This window comes from Rhinoraja longicauda, chromosome 2 (genome assembly GCF_053455715.1).
Source record: "Rhinoraja longicauda isolate Sanriku21f chromosome 2, sRhiLon1.1, whole genome shotgun sequence".
NCBI lineage: Eukaryota > Metazoa > Chordata > Chondrichthyes > Rajiformes > Arhynchobatidae > Rhinoraja > Rhinoraja longicauda.
In genome coordinates, this window is record NC_135954.1 from 35,965,728 (window position 1) to 35,991,569 (window position 25,842).

The following is a 25,842-nucleotide window of genomic DNA, read 5'->3' on the forward strand; positions in this document are numbered from 1 at the left end:
CCATAGAGGAGGCTGTTGCAGTAGGTGATGAAGGCGTGGATGAGGGTTTCTGCAGCTGTGGAGGAGAGGGATGGACGGAGACGGGCAATGTTTTTGAGGTGGAAGAAGGCTGTCTTTGTGATGTGTTTGATGTGTTTGTCGAAGGAGAGGGTTTGATCAAGGATGATTCCAAGATTCCGGATGTGAGGTGAGGTGGATACTGGGAGACCATCAATGTTGAGGATGAAGTTTTGGGTGGATTTGGTGAGCGTTTTTGGACCAATGATAATGATTTCAGATTTGTTGCAATTGAGTTTGAGGAAGTTTGATTGAAGCCAAGATTTTATTTCAGTGATGCAGTTTGTCAGTGTAGAGTGTGTGGTGGGGGAGATTGACTTGGTGGAGATGAGGAGCTGGATATCATCGGCGAAGCAGTGGAAGTTGAGACCATGACGGCGGATTAATTGACCAAGGGGGAACAGGTAGAGGATAAAGAGGAGGGGGCCAAGGACTGAGCCTTGGGGGACACCTTGGGGGAGAGGAGCGGTGGGGGATTTACAGTTGTTATTAATGGAGATGAACTGGTGTCTGTCAGAGAGGTAAGATTTGAACCAGGATAGGGCTGTGCCGGTGATGTTAAGGGAGGTTTCAAGTCGGGTGAGGAGAATGGAGTGATTTATGGTGTCAAAGGCGGCGCTGAGGTCAAGTAGGATGAGGATGTTGAGGTTGCCAGCGTCGGAGGAGAGGAGAATGTCGTTTGTGATTTTGAGGAGCGCAGTTTCAGTACAGTGGTTTGAGCGGAATCCGGATTGGAAAGTTTCATACAGGTTATTGGTAGAGAGGTGGTATTTGAGTTGGGAAGCTACAGCACGTTCCAAAACTTTGGACAGAAAGGGTAGGTTGGAGATTGGTCTGAAGTTGTTTGGGGTGTCAGGGTTTAGACCAGGTTTTTTCAGAATGGGGGTGACAGCAGCGATTTTGAGGGATGGCGGGATGATGCCAGTGGACAGGGAGGAGTTTATTGTTGCAGTGATAAGTGGAGAGAGAGCAGGAAGGCAGGCCTTGACAAAGCTGGAGGGGATGGGGTCCAGAGAGCAGGTGGCAGTTTTTATTCCTGTGAAGAGGTCAGAGAGGTCGGTGGTGGAGATTGGGGAGAACTGAGGCAGGGGCTGACAGGATAAGGGGGGGGGGCAGGTGGTTTGAGGGGGAGCAGGTGCGTTGGTGGTTAAGGTGCTGTAGATGTTGTCTATTTTGCTTTGGAAGAATGAAAGGAAAGTGGTGCATTTGTCAACTGTGAATGATTGGGAGATGGTGTCCAGGGGGCTGAGGAGTTTGTTTATTGTAGAGAAGAGTGTTTTTGGGTTTCCGGAGCCAGAGTGAATTATTTGAGAGTAGTAGGTGGAGTGGGCACGGGAGAGGGCATCTTTATAGTGCTGTATGTGGTCTTTGTAGGCTTGGGAGTGAATTGTGAGACCTGTTTTGTTGCGGAGTCTTTCAAGTTGGCGGGCATGAGTTTTCATCACGCGGAGTTCAGGGGTAAACCAGGGAGCAGAGTGGGTGAAGGAAACTGTTTTGGTTTTTATAGGTGCAAGCTGGTCGAGGCAGGAGGAGAGAGTGCGGTTGTAGTAGTCAGTGAGGTCAGAGGGGCTGTGGAGGTCAACGAAGGGAGAGGTGGACATTATTTCAGAGAGGGAGGATGAGAGCGAGGTAGGTGAAACAGAGTTCAGCTTGCGGAAGTTGATTTTGCGTTTTTGCTTTGGAGCTGGGGTGGGAATGTTGACAGACATGGTGATGGCTAAGTGATCAGAGAGGGTGGGGTCGGAGCCAGAGAGGTGATGTAGATTTAGTCCAGTGGAGCAGACAAGGTCCAGAATGTGTCCACGGTTATGGGTGGGAAAATTGACGTGTTGAGTGAGGTTAAAGCAGTTGAGTATTTCAGTGAAGTCAGCGGTTATTGTGGAGTCAGTGGAGTCCATATGGATGTTGAAATCACCGAGGAGGAGGATTGAGGGGGAGAGAGAACAGAACTGGGTCAGAAAGTCAGAGAAGTCAGAAAGGAATGATGGGTGTGGTTTGGGAGGGCGGTAGACAACTGCCATGACTAATTTTGTGTGGCCAGAGAGTTTGAAAGCCAGGTGTTCAAATGAAGGAGCAGATGAGATGGAGATGAGGTTGATCTTGAAGTCCTGTCGGTGAATTACGGCAATCCCACCACCTCGGCCTTCCGAGCGTGGTTTATTGATGTAGGAGTATCCGTTGGGTGTAGTGAGGTTGAGTGAGAGGTAGTCCAGAGGTTGTTGCCAGGTTTCTGTCAGACAGAGGAAGTCCAGTTTATTTTCCAGGATGAAGTCATTCAGAATGAGGCTTTTATTGTTGAGGGACCGGATGTTGAGCAGAGTGAGCTTCATGTTGCTTTGTGTGGTGTGGATGGACACGGGTGATTTAGCCAGGGCTTGTAGACAGGGGGCACGCTCGTGTGCGTTGTTGCGATGACGTAATGGATGAGTGGAAGTCCGATCAGCTGACCAGAGTGCAGGGATGGAGTGACCGGTCTGGGAGTAGACAAACTTGTGACCGGAGCCTCTGTGGATGTATTTGGGTCGTCGTAGAAGTCCGTGGTTGATGATGGCAGAGATGCATGGCGGAGTGGAGTGGTTGTTGAGCTGGAGCAGCCTCGCAGCCAAGTACTTCAGTGCCATGCCAGGCAGGAGCGAAGGAGCATAGAGCCCAGAGAGATCAAAAGGTCACAGCAGGCACAACAGGCTGATCCAGAGCAAGGCCTATGAGGATCGAGGAAGCTGAGCAGCCTGAGGGTTAATACTGAGCTGAGGACATGCAGGCAGAGGAGGTAGCCAGGCAAGCAGGCAAGCAGGCAAGCAGGCAGCCAGGCAGCTGTTAGCGTTAGCGGTAGCGTTAGCGTTAGCGATTTGATGACGTCAGCGCTAGCTGTCAGGTAACTCACAGGGGAGCAGTCCAAGCCAGCAGAGACAGGAGCACAGACAGGAGTGAGAGGTCCAAAGGTGCGGAGTCCAAGGGTGCAGAGGCAGCGGTGGAAGAGCTGGGCAGATGATACCAGGTCAAGCAGAAGGATTTGTTTAAGCAGACAGATTTTTTAAAATCTGAGATTTTTTTTTAAAACGGCAAAATTAATCCAAAAATAGAAGTGGTGAGAAGCGGCGAACAAACAACGCCAGCGTCCTCTCACGTCACTTCCGCATCTTAAAATGAATCCCTTCATCTAGGTCATTAATGTATATTGTAAATAGCTGCGGTCCCAGCACCGGGTCTTGCGGTACCCCTCTAGTCACTGCCATTCTGAAAGGGACGTGTTAATCCCTACTCTTTGTTTCCTGTCTGCCAACCAATTTTCTATCCATGTCAGCACCCTACCTCCAATACCATGAGCACTAATTTTGCCCACTAATCTCCTATGTGGGACCTTATCAAAGGCTTTCTGAAAGTCCAGGTACACTACATCCACTGACTCTCCCTTGTCCATTTTCCTAGTTACATCCTCAAAAAATTCCAGAAGATTAGTCAAGCATGATTTCCCCTTCGTAAATCCATGCTGACTCGGAACGATCCTGTTACTGCTATCCAAATGTTCCGCAATTTCTTCTTTTATAATTGACTCCAGCATCTTCCCCACCACTGATGTCAGGCTAACTGGTCTATAATTTCCTGTTTTCTCTCTCCCTCCTTTCTTAAAAAGTGGGATAACATTAGCTACCCTCCAATCCACGGGAACTGATCCTGAATCTATAGAACATTGGAAAATGTTCACCAATGCGTTCACAATTTCTAGAGCCACTTCCTGGGATGCAGACCATCAGGCCTTAGGGAATTATCAGCCTTCAGTCCCATCAGTCTACCCAACACCATTTCTTGTATAATGTGAGTTTCCTTCAGTTCCTCTGTCACCCTAGGACCCCTGTCCACTAGTAAATCTGGGAGATTGTTTGTAGCTTCCTTAGTGAAGGCAGATCCAAAGTACCTGTTCAACTCGTCTGCCATTTCCTTGTTCCCCATAATAAATTCACCTGCTTCTGTCTTCGAGGGACCCACATTTGTCTTAACTATTTTTTTCCTCTTCACATACCGAAAGAAGCTTTTACTATCCTCCTTTATATTCTTGGCTAGCTTACCTTCATACCTCATCTTTTCTCCCCGTATTGTCTTTTTAGTTATCTTCTGTTGCTCTTTAAAAGAGTCCCAATCCTCTGGCTTCCCGCTCGTCTTTGCTATGCTAATATTTCCGCAAGCCAGGTCACACTGAAAGTAAATAAAATTGGCTTCATTGTGAATCGCTGCAGAAATGTGCTCATTACACCTAACCATTTTAAGAAACTGCACATCCAGTTCGTGACAAGAAATGGAACAATAGGTAGATCCGTAAGCAGGATAGAACTGCTAGTGGTCTACTTGATTCCTGATGGAATTCCAGCTATTCGTTTTGCTTATTACTAATTTAAATAATGTGATAGAAAGCTAGATATCCAAGTTTGCCAATAATGCAAATGATAGATGAAACAGTAAGCAGTGTGAATAGGAAGCTTAAATTGCAAAGAGACATTAATAGGCAAATGGGCGAAATAGCCAAAAGTAAGTTCCACCTTGGAGCATTGAATCTATATACTAAAACTCTTGTTTGTTCACTTGTTCCTGAACTACAGTCAAAACGGTACATGACAGCGCGACAATTGTAGGCCCACCTTACTCACCGTCGTCCCATGGTCCTATGGAAGACGTTTAATTGAAATCGGGGTTATATTTTTTTAAGTTATTCACGTTTTAATGTTAAAAAAAACGCGCATGGGCAGATGGTACTTACGTAAGATGGCCACTGCATCCACGCATGGGGGTGGAGGAGGGGAGGGGGGAGGGAGGGAGGGAGGAAGGGTGGGGGAGGGAGGGGGTGGTGGAGGGGAGGGAGGGGGAGGGATGAGGAGGGGAGGGAGGGGGAGGAGGGAGGGGGAAGGGAGGGGGAGAGGGGAGGGGGGAGTGAGGGAGGAGAGGGTGCTGCACCAATGCAGGAGTGGTTTGGGCCCGCTTGGTCTAGTACCTTTTAAATGAGGAAAAGGTGAAGCAAGGGAAAGACAAAGGGATTTATGTATACACATCATCACAACCTCACAGACAGAGAAATAAGATAATCTGAAGTGGAAAGCTGACTTTTAAATCTGGAGGACCTAATTACAATGAGATAGAAGAGGCCACGGCTATAAAAACTTCCTTGGCAGTCCAGCAGAGATACCATCTTTTTAATTTCAAACGTTAAATTACCAGGAGAAATTACAAAGGCTTGTTTTCCATCATATTTATAATATTACGGGATAACTTGATCAAAGTGACCAAGAGTAAGGGCAACCCGTAGGGTGGACAGAGAGAATCTACCTCAAAGATCGTCACAAAATGCTGGAGTAACTCAGCGGGACAGGCAGCATCTCTGGAGAGGATTGGGTGACGTTTCGGGTCGATACCCTTCTTCAGACAAATCTACCTCTGCTGGTTGAGGAGTTTCGGATCAAGAAGAATAGTCTAAGGACAGGGGTTTTAAGAGTGAAGTGAATGAATACTTTATGTTCAAAATGTAATTGATGCTAGGTGTTAAATTTTGTTAATTGGAGAAATTAAAGGAGATGTGGCAGCGGCAGGTATACTAAGTTAAGTCGTAGATCACACTGAATGGTAGAATAGGCTTGAGGGACTGTTTCCCTGCTTTGCATTCTTATTCTTTGTTTGCTCTCCTTAATCTTACTTTCTAAGAACATTTCATGGCACCCTTTGCTTTCCTGACTTCTTACTTAAGTTCTCTCCTACACGTTCTATCTTGCTCAAGAGACTCCTTCCATCCTAAATGCCTACACCTGCCATGTTTCCTTTTTCTCTGTTCAAGCCATTAATGTCCCCCATCATTCAGAGATCCCCACTCCTGGCCTCTTTATCTTCCATCCCCACAGGAACATATTGATTTTAGATTCCACAGCCAAAAAGAGCAGCCTCTCTCTGCCTATCTACCATTTCAAGCTCTCTCAGAGTCTGACTCTGTTTGGACAACGTCCATGTTCGGTGTACATCAAAATATGTGCCATTTCCTACTGCTGTTCACTCATGCAACAACCATGATTGTGTTGCCCTTCTTCACTAAACTGGGAACCAACCAAAGTAAGTCTGATTACCTACCTTTTATCCTTAGGGTGGACTCCCCGCTGCTGCTATCTTCCCAACCACTAACCTTTCCCTCTCCATCACTCCACCTGCCCAATGCTCCTTGTCTTCACTCCCTGAACTCTCCAACATAAAGCCATTAAGCTGGACAGAGTGCAGAGAAGATTTATGAGAATGTTGCCACGACTCGAGGGCCTAAGCTATAGGCTGGCTAGGACTTTATTCCTCGGAGCACAGGTGGCTATGAGGTAATCTTAGGGAGGCATATAGATTCATCAGTGGAATAGGGGCAAAGTAGGGAAATCAAGAACCAAAGGACACAGGTTTAAAGGGAGAGGGCAAGATTTAACAGAACCTGAGGGGCAATTTTTTCAAAGTGGTGGGTTAATGGAACGAGCTGCCAGAGGAGGTAGTTGAGGCAGGTTACTATAACATAATTTGGAAGACACTTAGACAGGTACATGAATAGGAAAGGTTTAGAGGGATATGAGCAAACACAGGCAAATGGGACAAGCGAGGATGGTGCATCTTGGTCAACATGAACGAGTTTGGCCGTAGAACCTGATTCTGTTGGAGCGCAGGATCCGTGTTGAAACTGGTTCATAGTCAATCAATGTATTTTGTATTATGAGTCGATTGTACTCATGGATAGTACTGTTTGACTGGATAGCACACAAACAAAGTTCTTCACTGTCTCTCAGTACGTATGACAATAACAAACCAATGACAATACCAGATGGTGCAGTGCATCAGTGGTGTTGCAAGTGAATGCTCGGAGAGATCCTTCACTGTGAAATGTCTCAAGTTATTTTCATGTTTTTGTTTAATTGAGTAGCACTCTTAAGGATAGCGGAGTCAGGGGGTATGGGGAGAAGGCAGGAACGGGGTACTGATTGAGAATGATCAGCCATGATCACATTGAATGGCGGTGCTGGCTCAAAGGGCCGAATGGCCTCCTCCTGCACCTATTGTCTATTGTCTATTGTCATCCATGTGAATGGTAAGCTTCCATCATCTTTCCTATAATAGGATAACCAAAACTGAACGCAATACTCTTCGTGTGGGTTCACCAAGTACTAGGTTTACATATCTGTTGTGTTACTGCAAGTAACAATTGTTCTGCTTTGGGACATATGGCAACAAAACACTCTTGACTCTTAATGAGAATTATCAAACTTGATTTCTCTCCCAAACAATCAAACAACTCTTTCTAAACATGGTGTGATTGATCAAGTGCCCTGTTACGATGTCTCTAATAATAGATTCCACCATTTTCCCGACCACTGACGTCAGGCTAACTGATGCAAACAAAGGTAAAGCTGCTGTCACACTAAACTGACACATCTAAGCCATTGGTGAAATCACACACAATCTGGGAGAAGGAGGGGATGAAAATGGTTTTAATGACTGCTGCTTTTGGGTCAGAGCCACCAAACATCCATGAATCTCCTTTAGTCAAGCAGCAGAGGTAACATTATTTCCTATCTCGAATGAGAGAGTGCTTGACTAAATTCACTCAGATACATATATTAAATTCTCACATTCATTCATCATTAAGATTCAGAATGAGCCGAGAGGAGAGTTTTCTGAGGAGTCGATCTGCCAGCTAGCCTTTTGAACTGAAAGAAGCAGGTGCAGTGAATCACTTTAAAATAAAACAGTTGCGATTGCTGCTTTAGGGAAAACATGTGAGCATGACATCTGGTGAGATCTTTAGTCATTGAGTACATGTAGGCAAAGCGAAAATAAATTGATAACAGTAGAAATACAATATGTGTGATATCCAAGGAAGATATACCTGCTGAATCACTTTCACCAATTCATTTAATTATCACCTGAAAAAAATCGTGGCAGCATAATGGCGCAGCTGGTTGAATTGCTACCTGACAGCGCCAGAAATCTTGTATTGGATCCTGACTTTGGGTGCTGCCTGAGTGGAATTAGCTCATTCTCCCTGTGACTGCATGGGGTTCCTCTAGATGTTTCGGTTTCCCCCCCACATCCGAAAAATGTGTGGGTTTGTCAGTTAATTGGCTCCTGTAAAATTGCCTCTCGCGTGAGAGGAGTGGATGGAAAATGGGATAACATAGAACAAGTGTGAACAAGTGACTGATGTTCACGATGGTCAGTGGGCTGAACGTTTAGAGTTAGGTTTATTATTGTCACATATACCAAGGTACAGTGAAAAGCTTTGTTTTGAATGTTATCCAATCAGATCAGTTAATACTATACATAAATACAATCATGTCAAACTCAAGTACAATAAATAGAGCAAAGGGGAAGATACAGTGGAGAATATAGATTTCAGCATGGTAGTGCATCAGTTCCATAGACAAAGTCCAATGTCCATTTTCCATGCTATATCTCTAAACTAAATCAATACATGGTAAAGGTGAAGCATAATTCATTGCTAAAAGCATCTTGACTCTCTTCACCACCTCTGATCTTCTGTACAGCTATGCTCCTCATGAATAATGGGATGAGATGTCGTTGACAGCAGAAGTAAAAGTAAATTAAAATTCACATGCTGTCAATGACAATTATCTTCTTAAGCTACAAGAAGTCAGTAACTTGGTCCTTTCAAATATTGTGTTTAATCTCTACAAAGAGACTGAATAGGTGCTCATAACTAAATTTTGACTTTACGTGACACGAAACAATTCACAAAATAATTTTTTCCATGGACCTGGTTAATTGCAAAAATATTTAAATCATAAAATATCATCAGTTTCCAAAGTTTCCAAATTTTGAACTGCCTCACAAATTTTAAGGATTGATCTTCCTGACTCACTCTTTGGCTGGTAATGGTCTGGACAGCACACCCTGTAAACGCTGCAACCTCCTGGAGTGTTGCGGCTTGTTCATTCCTGGCTCATTCCTGGCCTTGCTACTCCCCCTACATCATTTGATCTTCGGCTGATGCAATCAAAACAATTGAGCTGTTTTGGCGATACAAGGTATTGTGGACATTGTACCACCAACGCACACCTCTGATTTTACTGTCTGGGATCAAGTGAACAGCTGTCACATAATAACATTCTCAGGAATGGGCAATTCAGTCCAGAAGACAGAAATTAAAACAAAAAACAGGCTGGGAATAAAGGATGAGCAACCAACATAATCAAAGGCTTGTCCCACCCAAGTCATTCCTTCTTCCCCTATACCTAAAACTGAAAACAGACGTCTCCTGAATGATTAAAGCTGCATCCCAAATCCCGGCAGGTGTCTGCTTGGTTCTTCTTTTTGATTTGCTTATTTGAAAACCTCATTAAAATATTCTATTTTCCATTAAAGAGTTGTACTCTATCTGTGGTCAGTACAGGCAGGTATATTTCACCAGTATATTTCCGGCATTCTGGTTTGCTCTGGAATTAGTAGATTTTGAAGGATCATACTTGAATGCAGACTGCTGTAGAAATGTTTCGCTCTGAACTTCGGCATAAGTTGTGATAGTATTTACTAATATACACCAGGCCACACATCCTGACCAAACGCATTCATACCGGCATATTTTCTGATTGCTTTGTTTTAAAATGTGTTTCCAGTTCCAATTATTATTATATCGCATTACCGGTTCATCGTCAATCAGTGGATTTGAATAATTTATTAAGTGCTACATTTTACATACATCTCATGGTAGATTAACTATAAGTTTATGAACTCAATATTATTACATCACATTTTTCTTTAAAAACAGAAAAACATAAGGAAGTCTGCCCGTGCATCTGGAAGTGAAGGTCAAATGCAAAGCATCTCAATAGGCAATGGTGAGCAATCCTGCCAATTCTCATTCTTTTTTCTGCTTGGTATCAGGATGCCTAGAAGCCGAAGACCCAAGGCCTTGTTTACCAATTGACAACCACATGCAGTAGAACCCAAAGGTATGGCCATTTCCAAACAATTGATGGTGCAGTTATTTTAGTCGGAGGATGATCAGAGAATATGAGTTCAACAGCTGTGGCAACTTCTACGAGCCTTCCAGATTAACTGGGACAACTCCCCCTTGTCCAGGTATAATAATATCCTGATTTTCTCTATTCTCTTTATGTTGCTGACAAGGTCGGCAATATTTGCCCTTGAAACGATGGCGGTGAGTTGCTTTGTTGAACAGCTGCAGTCTTTGTGCTGAAGCTACCCAGATGACATGAGTGACTTGTTTTATGCACAGTCTTGTAGAACATATGTGTAATTTATGTTTAATTTATGTTTTTGTGCATTGTCTATGTGCCAATGATGCTGCTGCGAGCAAGATTTACATTGGACCTGCACCTGTACCTCATATTAGTAGGAGTCTGAAGAAGGGTCTCGACCCGAAACAGCAACCATTTCTTATCTCCAGAGATGCTGCCTGTCCCGCTGAGTTACTGCAGCATTTTATTTCTATCTTTTGTACCTCATAGTATTTGTGCATGCAACAATAAATTGGACTTCATATGTTTATAAATGATTGGAGCAGAATTAGGCCATTTGGCCCATCAAGACTACTCCACCATTCAATCATGTCTGATCAATCCTTCCCTCTCAACCCCATTCTCCTGCCTTCTCCCCATAACCCGACGCCCATACTAATCAAGAATCTATCAATCTCTGCCTTAAAAATATCCATTGACTTGGCCTCCACAGCCTTCTGTGGCGACGAATTCCACATAATTCACTTGAATTGTCTTGACTTGACTATGCCCAGTTACAGTGAAGGTTCAGCAGTACAATTCCATGCCAAGATGTGTAGTTCGAAACAGGGTCTATAGACGGTACCCTTGTCTTTCTAGATGGTATAGCTTACGGATTTGGGAGATAATGACAAAGCAGTCTCAGTTAGTTGCTGTCGTACATTTTGTAGTATGTCTTGATTGTACTCATGGCTAGTCGGATTTGACTGGACAGCTTGCAAACAAAGTTTTTCCACTGTGTCTCAGTACATATAACACTAACAAACCAATGATAATACCAGAGGGTGCAGTGCATCAGTGGTGTTGGAAGTGAATGCTTGGAGAGATCCGATGCTGTGAAAGGTCTCAGGTTATTTGAGGATTTATTTTTTAGTAGCACCTATCCAGGTGAATGTGAGCTTCCATCATCCTGCTGACTTGCATCTTCAAGAGGGTGAAAATACTTTTGGGGAGTCAGGGGGAGAGTATCTCCCTATGGAATATTTAGTCTCTGATCTATTCTATAGTAGTTTGCCAATCCAGTTGAGTTTTAAGTTGAAAATGATCCCCAACACCATTGATAATCGAAAGAAGCTGGTCCTATTCTCTGAGAAAGTAATTGTCTGGCACTTGTGCAATGTAAATGTTCATGATGTTGGTAAGTTGGAAAGAGTGCAAGATTTACAAGGATGTTGCCAGAACCCGAGGGCTTGAGTTATAGGGAGAAGTTGAGCAGGCTAGGACTTTATTCTTTGGAGTTTTAGAGGATGAGGTCTAATCTTATAGAGGTGAATAAGATCATGAGAAACATAGATAGGGTATATGCACAGAGCGTTTTACCCTGAGAATGAAATCAAGAACCAGATGACATAAGTTTAAAGTGAGGGGGAGAAAGAATTAATGGGAACCTGACGGACAACCTTTTTACACACAGAGTGGTAGCTATATGGAATGAGTTGCCAGAGGAGGTAGATGAGGCAGGTACTATCACAATATTAAAATAAACATTTGGACAGGTAAATAGACAGGATAGGTTAAGAAGGATGTGGAACAAATACAGGCAGGTGGGCCTAGTGTAGATGGGACATGTTGATTGGCGTGGGCAAGTTGGGCCGAAGGGTCTTATACACGCTGTATGACTCAATGACTCTCTGTGACTCTATGGCCAACTTGTATTCCAAGCCCAAATGCTGTCCACCTCTTGCTGTTGGAGTTCTGTGGAGTTGCAAATGGAAGTAAATCTTGTGCAATCATTAGCATACACCCACAGTTTTGACCTAAGATGGAGAGAAAACCGCTGGCGTGGTGCAAAACATGTTTGGGCTTGGGACATTGCCCCAAGAAACTCCTGAGGCAATAGAATAGAGCTGAGATAAGTGCCCTACAAAACCACAACCATTGTTCTTTGAGCTAGGCATGATTCTAACGACTGAATAGATATTTCCTTCAACCCTGTTGATTTCAATTCAACAGGGCTCCAAGAGGTCACACTAAATCAAATTCAGTCTGATATTGCTTTACCTCACCTCAAAAATTCAGCTCTTCTGCTGATGTGTTCCAACTGGTTTTGCAGCCCGATGTTTCTGATGAAAGTGAAACTGAACTCTGGTGATCATGTTATTAGTAATACATACTAATAAATAGTAATAAATAATTGCATCAATGTCATAGTCACCTTCCGCCACTTTGCCTTTGTTTGGGAGTGCACCAAGGATTGGTAAATAGATCATCCTTGTGATATGTTCCATATTGTCAGGAGTTCAGCACGGCCGCTGAGATATTGTCCAGATCAATGGTCTTCACTGTAACCAATGCTCACAGTTATCTCTTCATGTCATGTTCAGTGAAACAAATCAACTTCTGAGATGGCTGTGACCACAGAGGGAAGTTGAGATCTTTCATCGCTTGGCACTTCAGATTTAAGATTAGGAATCAAAGGAAAATTCAACTCTAGCATGCTCATTGCTGCACTGAGAAGACTAATGGAAGTAACAGCGGTAACGGTGGCACAGCGGTAGAGTTGTTGCCTTACAGCGAATGCAGCACCAGAGACCCGGCCGTGGGTGCTGTCTGTACGGAGTTTGTACGTTCTCCCTGTGACCCGTGTGGGTTTTCTCAGAGATCTTCGGTTTCCTCCCACACTCCAAAGACGTGCAAGTTTGTAGGTTAATTGGCTTGGTACATGTAAAAATTATCCCTAGTGTGTGTAGGATAGTGCTAATGTGCGGGTATCGCTGGTCGGCGTGGACCCGGTGGGCCAAAGGGCCTGTTTCCGCGCTGTATCGCTAAACTAAACTAAACTAGATGGAGTTCATTAAACTGATCAAGACAGTCAACTTTGCTGAATGACTCTGGACCTTAGAATGCCATCTTGTTGAAATACAGTTATAAAAACAAAAGTTAAAACTCCAGCTCAAAGTGGATGCCTTGAATGCAAAATATAATGCTTTCCCTGGTGATTAAAGAGCACTAAATCTTTTTGAAACAAATAGTTTGTTCAAGCTCTGGCGATGTGAAAAGCACAATCATCATCGCTGGATGCCTGACGGCAGAAATGTCGTAGAAAATCCACTCAAGCCACTTTTGGATTGAAGTGTGTGTTCACTAAGCCAAAGATGTTAATGCTATTCCTGGCATAATTGCTGAAATCAAAGATGACATCTCAGCATGTGGCATTTGTAATATCTATTACAAATCACAGACCAAAGAATCTTTGATGTCACATGATGCCCCTGACGGGCTGGTCCAAACTGGGATGTGAGCACTGTCTCCAAAAATCTGTCTTCTGAAACTGGATTAAAACTGTCAGCCTTGACAGTCACAGCAGGACTTGCTGATGGTGAAAGTCAAGAGAAATGAAAGTCTGGGCTCACCTCATATCAGACAGGAAAAGCAATATCATCATCTGGCAATATATCCAATACATTAAAATAATATGCTTGGCAAAATACAGTTCAAAGTGAACTAAGTACAGGGCTCTAAAAAGCATTTTCAAAACAGGATGGCAATGAGGCCAAAATCACATATGGAAGGGACATGGCCTCTTCTGCAGTGTCTCCAGAGCCACCACATCCTTCCTGTGGTGTGAGGGCCAAAACTGCACACGGTGCTGCAAATGTGGCCTAATCAAAGCATTATGCATTGCTGGAGAGAATGGTGGACGCAGAGTCACTGGCAGCATTTATGAAATGTCCACATGAAATCACAGGCACAGGGGCAATGGGCCAAGTGCCGGAAGATGGGATGAAAACGAAGGGTTTCCCACTGGTTAATATGGACGTGGTGGACCGAAAAGCCTGTTTCCACGTTGCAATACTCTATGACTTGTATTTTTATTTAAAACAGAAAATTGCTGGAAAAACTCAGCAGGCCAAGCACCCTCTGTGGAAAGAGAAGCAATTAAGGTTTCAAGACTGAGACCATGATCATAAGTATCACAAATTTCACTTATTTTAAAGGAAGTATTTGCAGCAGTATAGGAAAGCCTGGTTTCTGGGCAGTGAGCAGAGGTTATAGTTTTTGTCCTTGTTCCTCTTGTTACTGTAGCTATGCAAAAACATAGCTTGATGTTGCACTCCTCACGCTTCCGCCTAATGTCTACATGTTGTCCAATTTTCCAATTGAATTTTCTAATGTTAGGTGTCATTGAATGCTCCAATTCAGTAACTACGACCCCCCCCCCCCCTTCCCCCACACCTCCCCTTCTTCCCCTCCATCTCTCTCCCCTATGCCCTACCTGGACTTATTTCTTCCCTCCCCCTTTCATCCCACCTACATTCCTTCCTCCAGTTTCACAATTTGCAACTCTTCAGTCCATTTGTCTCACGCCATTTGTCTTTTAATCTCTGCACTTTGTCCACCTAACTGCTTATCAAACACCACCCCTCACCTGCATCAACATTATCTGCCCTGCTCCTCCAAACTTTCATCCCCCCCCTTCCCCTTTCACAACCAGTCTGAAGGGTCCTGTCTCGCACGTCATCTATCCATGTTCTCCAGAGATGCTGCCTGGCTGCGTTACTCCAGCACTTTGTGACTTTTGTTTGTAGTTGTTTGTTTCTATATTCTGCTGTAGGTTGTAGTTGCAGGCTATCCACAATTCATGGCCTGTTGGAACTCAGTCTCCTGATAAGCTTGCTAACTGCACAGTATGTTTCACACGGGCAGCTTACAGAATTAAGTGCAACTTTGGTAGCGAGACAAATCCTATGGGCCCACTGCAGTACTCCATACCTCAAAAATAACGTGATATACTCACAACAACCAGTTATGGTTGTAACACAATGCTAACCAGTTTCCATGTTTATAAATATCAGACATTCTTCTTGCTTTTTGAGAAGTTCTGAAAATCCTGTGTTCATATAATGGATACAACCTTTCCCTTGAGGAAAAAACCCAAAACTTCTTCTCTTCATGGGCAGTCACTAGCATAGGATATTTTTTATTCATTCAAGGGATGTGGACTTCACAGGAGAAAGTGGTGATGCTTCTTGAACTGCTACAGTCCTTGAGGTAGGGGGTGTGCCCATAATGTTATTAGAGGAATATTTTCAGGACTTTGACCCAGTGCTGGTGAAGGAACAGCAATATATTTCCATGGCAGGTTGGTGTGAGGTTTAGAGTCAACTTCCAGGTGGCTATGTTCCCTCGCATTTGCTGCCCTCGATTTTCTAATTGGTAGAGGTCGTGAGTTTGGTATAATGAGTGCTGTAGAAGATACAAACTGCTGCTACTGTGCATCATGGTGAAGTGAATGAATAATTGTGGATTGCCATTGAAACATAGAAAAATAGGTGCAGGATTAGGCCATTCGGCCCTTCGAGCCAGCACTGCCATTCAATATGATCATGGCTGATCATCTAAAATCAGTACCCCGTTCCTGCTTTTTCCCCATATCCCTTGATTCCTTAAGCCCGAAGAGCTAAATCTAACTCTCTCTTGAATATGATACTTTGTGATTTGAAATGGACTTCTGGAAATCAGTGGGACAGATTGCATCCGAAAATACGAGAGAGAACTATATATATATGGAAAAAGATCGGGGGGAAATGAGCATTATCCTGGGACTAATCATTAACAGTGGTTGTGATTCCATTCATACAATACTCTTGCCATTGGCATGGCACTGATATCTGATGATTTCATCTGTTTTACTCAGATTTAACATGTTCAAGATTAGAAGAATTCACAATGATCAAAGAACCCTTCCAAATGCTGCTTCTCGTCTTACTATTTTACCAACAAATCACTGAAAATTTTAAATCACACAATCATGCGTTAAACTAAGAGTATTCAAGATGGCATTGAAGCATGGCAGCTCTGTGTGCTCTTCCCATTGAAGGATCTACTATCATTCAATACAAACTGACTACTCTTTTAAATCTTTTTCTCTGAGAACTATATTCTGCACTCTTCCTCTTTGCTCCATCTATTGTACTTGAGTTTGACTCGATTCTATTTATGTACAGTATTATCTGATTGGGTAGCATGCAATCCAAAGCTTTTCACTGTGTCTCAGCACATGAAACAATAATAAACTTAAACCTAAATCGAGAAAGAGTTGCATACCAAATGCATCGTGCAAAATGCAAAATTCTTATTCACTCATCCAAAATATAATTATTCACTATTATATTTCTCAGAAGGCAGAACGGCTAACATACGACACCGCCGTGTCGACAATTAATCACAGATTATATGCATTGTAACCATTGAGTTCATATTGCTCTTGATTTCAATGTCCCTCATATTTTGTCAGTATTTGGTCAACCCTTGTTTTCAAATGCAGCAGCAAACACATGGTGCATTTCGTCAAAGGTTAGTCATCCAGTAAGTGTTTTCTTAATAGACTTTATGTGACGACATAGTGTGGCAGCTGCCTTCAGTTTCAGAAAAATATAATTGGAGAAGCACAGAGCAAAAGCTCAGAGGCTGAGCTCAGTGCTTCCAATGGCATTAATGAGATATTCCCAGGCAGGTAGCTCCCGGAATTAAACCTCTTAGACCTTTCTGTACCTGCCGAGCTTCACATGGCATTGGAGAAACAATCATTTGAAAGTGGAGAATCTTTTGAACTGGCGATTGGGAAGGTGAGTGATCTTTTATATTGTTTTATTTTAACAATATTTTTATTTATGTTTATAGTTCAGCTTCATTTAGAGTTACAGCATGGAAAAAGGCGAGCCCATGCTGACCTGTTCACATGAGTTCTTTGTTACCCCATTTTTGCATCCACTCTCTTTACAGCAGCCAATTAACGTTATAATCCACACGTCATTGGTATGTGGGAGAAAGCAGGAGCACCCAGAGAAAGTCCACACAGTCACAGGGAGAACGTGCAAACTCCACACAGGCAGCATCCGAGGTCAGGATCGAATCCGGTTCTCTGGCGCTATGAGGCAGCAGCTCCACCAGCTGCTCCACTGTTTGGTTTCGTATATTTTTATTTATTTAGTTTTAATAATTTTAATTTTTAAATAATACTCCTTCTCAATTATTGAGAAAACATTTTTTTTGTTTTTCCATGTCTCTGAATATCAGATATCAGATTTTGTTGGTCGGTGTGGGCAAGTATTGGGTTGGTGTGGGCAAGTTGGGCCGATAGGCCTGTTTCTAAGCTGTATGACTCCAGGTTTAATAATTTCAAAAGGATTCATGGATTTCTACTGCAGTATCATCAGCAAACATGCTAATCTTCACCTGTATGTTCCCACCCAAATCATTGATGTAGATGACAAACGGAAACGGGCCCAGCACCGAACCCTGAGGCATGCCACTAGTCACAGGCCTCCAGTCCGAGAAGCAACCTTCCACCATCACCCTCTGCTTCCTTCCAATGCGCTATCCATTCAGCTATCTCTCCCTGGATCCTATGCAATCTAACCTTCCAGAGCAGCCTACCACGTGGAACCTTGTCAAATGCCTTACTTAAATCCATGTGTACAACATCTACAGCTCTGTCCTCATCAACCTTTTTGTGTCATGTCTTAAAAAAACAATCAGATTTGTTACACACGACCTCCCACGTACAAAACAATGCTGACTATCCCTAATCAGCACTTGCCCGTCCAAATACCTACATATCCTATCCCTCAGAATATTCTCTAGTAACTGCAACTACAGATGTTAAGCTTTCCGGCCGATAGTTCCCAGCATTTTCCCTGCAGCCCTTCTTGAATAGAGGCACAACATTTGCCACTCACCAGTTTTCTGGCACCTCCCCTGTATTAAAGGGCCCATTTTTGCCGTTCTGATCTCCTTTTTCAGTTTACTCCTTAGTTCCCGAACCTCCTCCAAGGATGCACTTGATCCCAGCTGCCTGTACCTGTCCCATGCATCCTTCAATTGATCGGTGAAATGGGCCATACACATGTAGTCCAGGTCTTCTCATTTCACCGTAAACATTTAATTAAACTTGAAGCAATATCAATCTGGAAATCTGTAGGAAGGAACTGCAGATGCTGGTTTAAACCGAAGGTAGACACAAAAAGCAGGAGTAACCGAGCAAGTCAGGCAGCATCTCTGGAGAAAAAGAATAGGTGACGTTTCGGGTCTGAAGAAGGGACTCGACCCGAAACGTCATCTATTCCTTTTCTACAGAGTTGCTGTGTGATCCGCTGGGTTACTCCAGCTTTTTGTGTCTATCTTCAGTCTGGAAATAGATGGGTTCTGCACTCTTTATGGTGGTCAGATACTGTCTACTGTCCTCTCAATGATGCCCCTGTGGTCTGCTTTAGGCATCGGTGATTAATTCCAGTGAGAATAATTTTCTTTAAACATATAGTTTTTACTGTCTACCTTTCTGCCACACTAATTGGTGTGTGGGTATGTATCATATGCATATGAGTTGGTTTATTTTGTGTCTTACACCTTTGAAATCCCTTGTTCCCGGTCAGCTTTAATGGTGGATATTGATTCCTTTCCTAAGGATATACCTTTACATAAACTTTGCAATTTAGCAATCAACCACAAAGCACCTTGCATCCTAGCTCATTAGTTTTCAATCAAGATGGTTTATTATTGTGGGTGTCATTAATATAGCCATTCCTTTATTCACAAAAAAGATTAGTTCCTGGGAAATGTTTTATTACACCCGACACACTAGGGGGGAATTTACAGAAGTCAACTAACCTATAACCCCTGCACGTGTTCGGCAAATTTGAGCACCCTGAAGGAAATCCACACAGTCACAGGGAAAACATGCAAACTCCACACAGACAACACCAGGGATCAGGATTGAACACGGTTCTTTGAAGCTGTTAGGTAGCAACTGTACCAGTTGTACCACTGTGCTGCCTTATGACGAGTTGTTAGGCCAAATGGTCTCCTTTTGTGCAGTAACGATTTTTGATTCTTAGTCTTTTGTGATTTCACTGAATGACAGTGCAGTCTCTTAGAAAATAATTGCTTACTTCTGTAACTCTATTATTTTATTCTATACAAAGATATCAAGTCACTTCAGATGAAACGTCAGGTCTTTTTACAGTATTGATTTCTTTCTTAAGATTGTTGTTTGCTCTCTCGGTCAACTTTTTCCATCACATGGCTCCAAGTACAAAATCACAAGTACCTGCAGAATTCTTCAACAATCAAATGAGTTTAATCAATATCTCGATTCTTCAACTGACTATATCATTCTCATATGATACAATTTCTACTGCCTGACAAAAATAATGACATTTCCGTTGTTTGCTTTTCATTAAGAAGAATCACAAGGAACTGCAGATGCTGGAATCTTGACACAAAGTGCTGGAGTGAAACAGCAGGTCAGGCAGCATCTGGGGACAGAATGGATTGGTCACATTTCAGGTTAGGACCCGTCCGTCCACAGAAACTGCCAGACCGACTGCATTCCATACAAAGAAAATCTTCAAGTTTTGAAGATTTCTATGTTACTCCAAGAGGGAAGAAAATATACTAGCATAGAACATACTAACATAGAACAATCCAGCTCAGACACAGGCCCTTTGGCTCATAATGTTTGTGCTGAACATGTTGCCAAGATAAAATAATCGTATCTGCCTCCACATACTTTATATCTCTCATTCCCTGCATGTCCATGTGCCTATCCAAAAGCCTCTTAAACAGCACTCGGTAGGTCGCCTCGGTAGGGGTCGAGCTGTCTGTCCGTGGGTGCGGGGGGAAGAGAGAGGAAGTTTTTTTGCCTCCATCACAGTGAGGGGGTGTTTGGAGTCACTGTGGTGGATGTTTGTGTTGGGGTTGTGTGTCTTGTGTTCTTTGTTTTTTTGCTCTGTGACTGCTGGCAAATTAATTTTGTTCGGTAAAACGAATGACAATAAAGCTATTCTGTATTCTGTAAAAATCGTATCTCTAACCACCACCATCCCTAGCAGCGCCATCCAGGCAGCCACAATGGGTGGCGCAGTGGCACAGAGGTAGAGGGCATGTATGTCCCCGTTAGAGTGAAGGGCAAAGCAGACAAATGTAAGGAAGCTTGGCTGACAGGGGAAACAGAGGCATTGGTCAAAAACAAGAAGGATGCATGGGACAGATATAGGCAGCTGGGATCAAGTGCATCCCTGGAGGAGTTTTGGGAACTAAGGAGTAAACTGAAAAAGGAGATCAGAAGGGCAAAAAGGGGCCAAGAGATAGCTGTGGTGGGTAGCATTAAGAACAACCCCAAAAGATTTTATAAATACATAAGGGGGAAAAGGGTAACTAGAGAGAGAGTTGGACCTCTAAGGAATCAAAGTGGTCATCTCGGTGTTGAGCCACGGGAGATGGGCAAGGTCCTCAATTAGTATTTCTCCTCTGTATTTACGAGGAGAAAGACAGTAGGACGGAGGAACTTGGGGCAAATGGAAGTGTCTTGAGAGTAGTCAGTGTTACCGTCGAAGAAGTACTGAAGTACTATTGAAGTACTGAGGTACTATTGTGTATGAAGATAGACAAATCTCCAGGGTCTGATCAGATATATCCGAGGACATTGCGGGAAACTAGGGAGGAAATTGCGGGAGCCCTGGTTGAAATTTACAAGTCGTCCTTAAATACAGGAGAGGTGCCGGAAGACTGGAGGGTGGCAAACGTTGTGCCTCTATTCAAGAAGGGCTGCAGGGAAAATGCTGGGAACTATAGGCCGGTGAGCTTAACATCTGTAGTTGGAAAGTTACTGGAGAGTATTTTGAGGGAGAATCGGCATTTGAGAGCAGGCATTTGGATGGGCAAGGGCTGATTAGAGATGGTTAGCATGGTTTTGTACGTGGGACGTCGTGTCTCACAAATCTGATTGATTTTTTTGAAGACGTGACCAAAAAGGTCGATGAGGACAGAGCTGTAGATGTTGTGCACATGGATTTCAGTAAGGCATTCGACAAGGTTCCACGTGGTAGGCTGCTCTGGAAGGTTAGATCGCATGGGATCCAGGGAGAGATCACTGAATGGATAGCATATTAGCTCCATGGAAGGAAGCAGAGGGTGATGGTGGAAGGTTGCTTCTCGGACTGGAGGCCTGCGACTAGTGGTGTGCCTCAGGTTTCGGTGCTGGGCCCACTACTATTTGTCATCTACATCAATGATTTGGATGAGAACATACAGGGCAAAATTAGCAAGTTTGCTGATGATACAAAAGTGAATGGTTTTGCAGATATTGAAGATGGTTGTGAAAGATTGCAGCAGGATCTGGATCGATTGGCCAGGTGGGCTGAGGAATGGTTGATGGAATTTAATACAGAGAAGTGTGAGGTGTTACATTTTGGGACGACTAACAAGGGCAGGACCTACACAGTAAATGGTAGACCTCTGGGGAGTGTTGTAGAGCAGAGGGATCTAGGAGTGCAGGTGCATGGTTCCTTGAAGGTCGAGTTGCAGGTAGATAAGGTGGTCAAAAAGGCTTTTGACACATTGGAAAAGATTTAATAGGAATCCGGGGGGTAACATTTTCACACAAAAGGTGGTGGGTGTATGGAACAAGCTGCCAGGGGAGGTAGATGAGGCTGGGACTATCCCATCATTTAAGAAACAGTTAGACGTGTACATGGATAGGACAGGTTTGGAGGGATATGGACCAAGCACAGGCAAGTGGGACTAGTGTAGCTGGAATATTGTTGGCCGGTGTGGGAAATTTGGGCCAAAGAGCCTGTTTCCACTCTGTTTCACTCTATGAGTTGTTTCCTTACAGTGCTTGCAGCGCCAGAGACATGGGTTCGATCCCGACTAAGGGTGTTGCTTGTACGGAGTTTGTACATTCTCCCCGTGACCGCGTGGGTTTTCTCCGAGATCTTTGGTTTCGTCCCACACTACAAAGATAATTGGCTTGGTGAATGTGTAGAATTGTTCCTAGTGTGTGTAGGATAGTGTTAATGTGTGGTGATCGCTGGTCAGTGCAGACTCGGTGGGCCGAAGGGACTGTTTCAGCACTGTATCTCTAAACTAATAAAACTAAACAACCCCTCTGGGTAGCAGAAACCTGGCCTGCACATCTCCTTTTCTGTGTCTACATCAGGTCTTCCTCAGCCTCCACTGATTTCAGGAAAACAATCTCAGGCTATCCGACCTTTCTTCATAATATTCCTCATAATTCTTCCCAGGCAAAATGCTGGAGAATCTTCTTGGCATACTCTTCAGTGCAATCACATCCTTTCTTTAGCAAGGTGACCAGAATTCTATATATTACTCCAGCAGTGGTTAAAAATGTTCCATGATGTTGTAGACACAAGAGATTGTAGATGCTGGAACCTTGAGCAGAAAACAAATTGCTGGAGGAACGCAGTGGGTTGGGCAGAATCTGTGGAGGTAAATGGCCAGTTGACATTTCGGATCAGGACTCTTCTTCGGATGATCTCCCCTCTATTGCATCAATCTGAAGAAGGATCCCGACCTAAAACCTTGTCGTCCACAGATGCTGCCTTTCAAAAAGCTGTACCAAAAAATCCCTGCTCATATATTTTATGCCATTGCTATTGAAGTCAAGTTTGTCTTCTTCACAACCTTCTCTGCCCATGCTTTTATCTTCAAAGATCCTTGGTCCCTGTTTCTCAATACCCCCCGAGGCCCCACTGTTCACTGTGTATGTCCTCACCTTATTAATCCTTCCAAGGTCATCACATCACACTTCAGGTTTGAAGACTATCTGTGATTGCTGCCCATTTTACCAATTGATCAATATCATCCAGCAGCCTACAACAATCCTCCTCATTATCAAAAACACTACTGATTTCTTGTGTCATCTGTAAGCTCGTCTTATCTACTTTCATATCAAATTGACACTGGCAGTGAGAAAACAAGTTCATCTATACATAAAAGTTGACAATGGTTATGTTTTCTTGTCGTCTTGCCTTCTTGTTGGTTTATTTGAATAAGTATGCAGCTTGAAGCACTAAGATCACAATGCAACCTGCTGAGCGTGGGTAACCTATTTTAAACCTCACTTGATTTTATTCTCCAGTGAAGTCAATGAGAGTGAAAAAGAAGGGTCCGTAGCAGAGGTGCCCAATGCAAACCGCTGCCAGGTTAGGCAATGAATACCCAATTCACTGTGGAAATTTCACATACTTAATAACAGTCAGCAGAGAATCTATTAGCTGTGAATGCTTAATGATATATGAGCATATCATAGCTGGGTCCATTGAAGCATTTTATTTAATGATTGCAGATGCATGCTGATTTTTCCCCCCTCATCCCAGAATTCCCCACCACACTGATACATACTCAGAGATGTGAACATCTTTTACTCTTGAATTGCTCCCTGCCTATACACGTGTCCCCACTTACGTCAGGCAGAAGATACAGAACCGTGAAAGCATTCACTGCCAGACACAGGAATAGCTTCTTTCCCTCCGTTATCAGTCTTCCACATGGCCCTTCCGTAAGTTAGGGTCCTGTCTAATTAACTACCCCATTGGACTTTGCCTCTAGAACTGTTGCCCTACAATGCTGAGAACTATATTCTGCACTTTGTACATTTTCCTTTGCTCTACCAATTATACTTGAGTTTGGCTTGATTGTATCTCTGTTCATTATTATCTCATTTGATTGGATAGCATACAAAATGAAGCTTTTCACTGTACTTTGGTGCACTTAATAATACACCTAAACCTAAACATAGTCATTCAGAATGAGGATTAAAACCAATCTTTTCTTGCTCATGGTATGGCACATCAGTGCTTTGTACCACTTCTTAGCGACAAGTGGTCCTTTCTTGTTTTGGAGCTTTATGAGCAGTTTCCAGTTCTTTCCTCAGTTTTATAGACAATAGACAATAGGTGCAGGAGTAGGCCATTCGGCCCTTCGAGCCAGCACCACCATTCAATGTGATCATGGCTGATCATTCTCAATCAGTACCCCGTTCCTGCCTTCTCCCCATACCCCCTGACTCCGCTATCCTTAAGAGCTCTATCTAGCTCTCTCTTGAATGCATTCAGAGAATTGGCCTCCACTGCTTTCTGAAGCAGTGAATTCCACAGATTTACAACTCTCTGACTGAAAAGGTTTTCCTCATCTCTGTTCTAAATGACCTACCCCTTATTCTTAAACTGTGGCCCTGGGTTCTGGACTTCCCCAACATTGGGAACATGTTTCCTGCCTCTAACGTGTCCAACCCCTTAATAATCTTATATGTTTCGATAAGATCCCCTCACATCCTTCTAAATTCAAGTGTATACAAGCCTAGCCGCTCCAGTCTTTCCATTCCGGGAATTAACCTAGTAAACCTACGCTGCACACCCTCAATAGCAAGAATTACAAGCACAATACATGGTTTAAAACCAAGAATTAAAAAAATCAGTGTCCTACAACGAGACAACTATACCAATGTCTCCACAGCTGGGATTGGTAGCTTGTAGTGCTAAACCTTATGTTTGATAAGGCCAAGGTGATTTAATTTTCAGAGTCATTAATCCGGCAAATAAATATACATAAGATTTCTTAAGACAGTTTGTAAAGTATTGGCTCCTGCATTTCACTTGCACTACATCATCTAGGTCTCTTAAGTAATATTCTCATAGTATCATTATAAGTTACCTGACGTCTCTGTAAACTTGTTTTTCTGTAATTTGACCACAAGTGTGCAGTATAGAGTGGTGTACAATATGCTCTGAACAGAGACATTTTCACTCCATCTGTACATACACTAAACTTGCATAAGAGAATGTTTCCTTGTGCATACATCTTGCGGCGTTGCCTACAAAATGTCCTCATCATCTGTTATTTGTTCTGTAATAAAATGTCCAAGATATTTTACCTTATTACAGACACTCAGATTATTATCAGACAATTTAAAATCAGGAAATTTTAGACATTTATCCTCTTTGGTTCTACAAATTATAACAACACTCTTACCGGCATTATATTTGATATCATGTTCCACACCAAATACAGAACATATGTAAGGAGCTTCTGGAGACCAGCGCTAGATGGACCATGGACCACAAGATCATCTGCATATATAATATGGCTCTCTAGAGTATTACCAATCATGCACACAGTATTACAGGCTTTCAATTGCTTGGACAGATCATCAATAAAGAGATTAAAAAGAGCTCGTGACAAAATTCCCCCTTGTCTGACACCATTGCTCAGTCCCAAATGGGATATATATATATATATATATTTATATATATATTTATATATAAAATATAAGTATGTGTGTAGATATATAAATATACTGAGTATAACTGATCTTAAATATTTCACCTTTATCACAATGATGCTATTGAAGATCAAGTTTCATTCGTAGATCTAATTCATTCTTGGCTGTCACTAACACTCCCAATCTCTACCTTGATGAAAATGCAGTTGATAAAATATTAGAGCAACGAGACACCAACAATTAGTGAGGTTTGGGATTTAATCCCTCACTCTGCTAATTTCATGACAGGAGAAAAGGTGACATTAGGATGCATGGCATTTACACGCAGGGTGAAGTTAATCGTGCCGTGGTACCCTGATTGCTTTATGTTCCCATACACCAGTAATTGACTGGAGTGCCTTTGCCTCATGTCTAGGTTCATGCAATTTAGCCATTGTTTCACCGCTGTATACACTAAATCACAACTGATGTAATTGTTGAAACATAATATTTCATGGTTTA

General features: G+C 43.0%; 1 protein-coding gene across 5 annotated transcripts in view; it reads right to left on the reverse strand.

The window, feature by feature from the left end:
• znf804b (zinc finger protein 804B) overlaps nucleotides 1-25,842 on the reverse strand; it is a 569,768-nt gene that overhangs the window by 205,165 nt on the left and 338,761 nt on the right. Inside the window, exon 1 of one of the 5 annotated variants that reach the window (XM_078417249.1) lies at nucleotides 4,125-4,237. The exons of the other annotated variants lie outside the window; for them this stretch is intronic. Within the exon in view, the coding sequence (XP_078273375.1) occupies nucleotides 4,125-4,130 (6 nt within the window). The 5' untranslated portion in view covers nucleotides 4,131-4,237. Of the gene's footprint in view, nucleotides 1-4,124; nucleotides 4,238-25,842 lie in introns of those variants that run through there. 5 annotated transcript variants of the gene reach the window in all.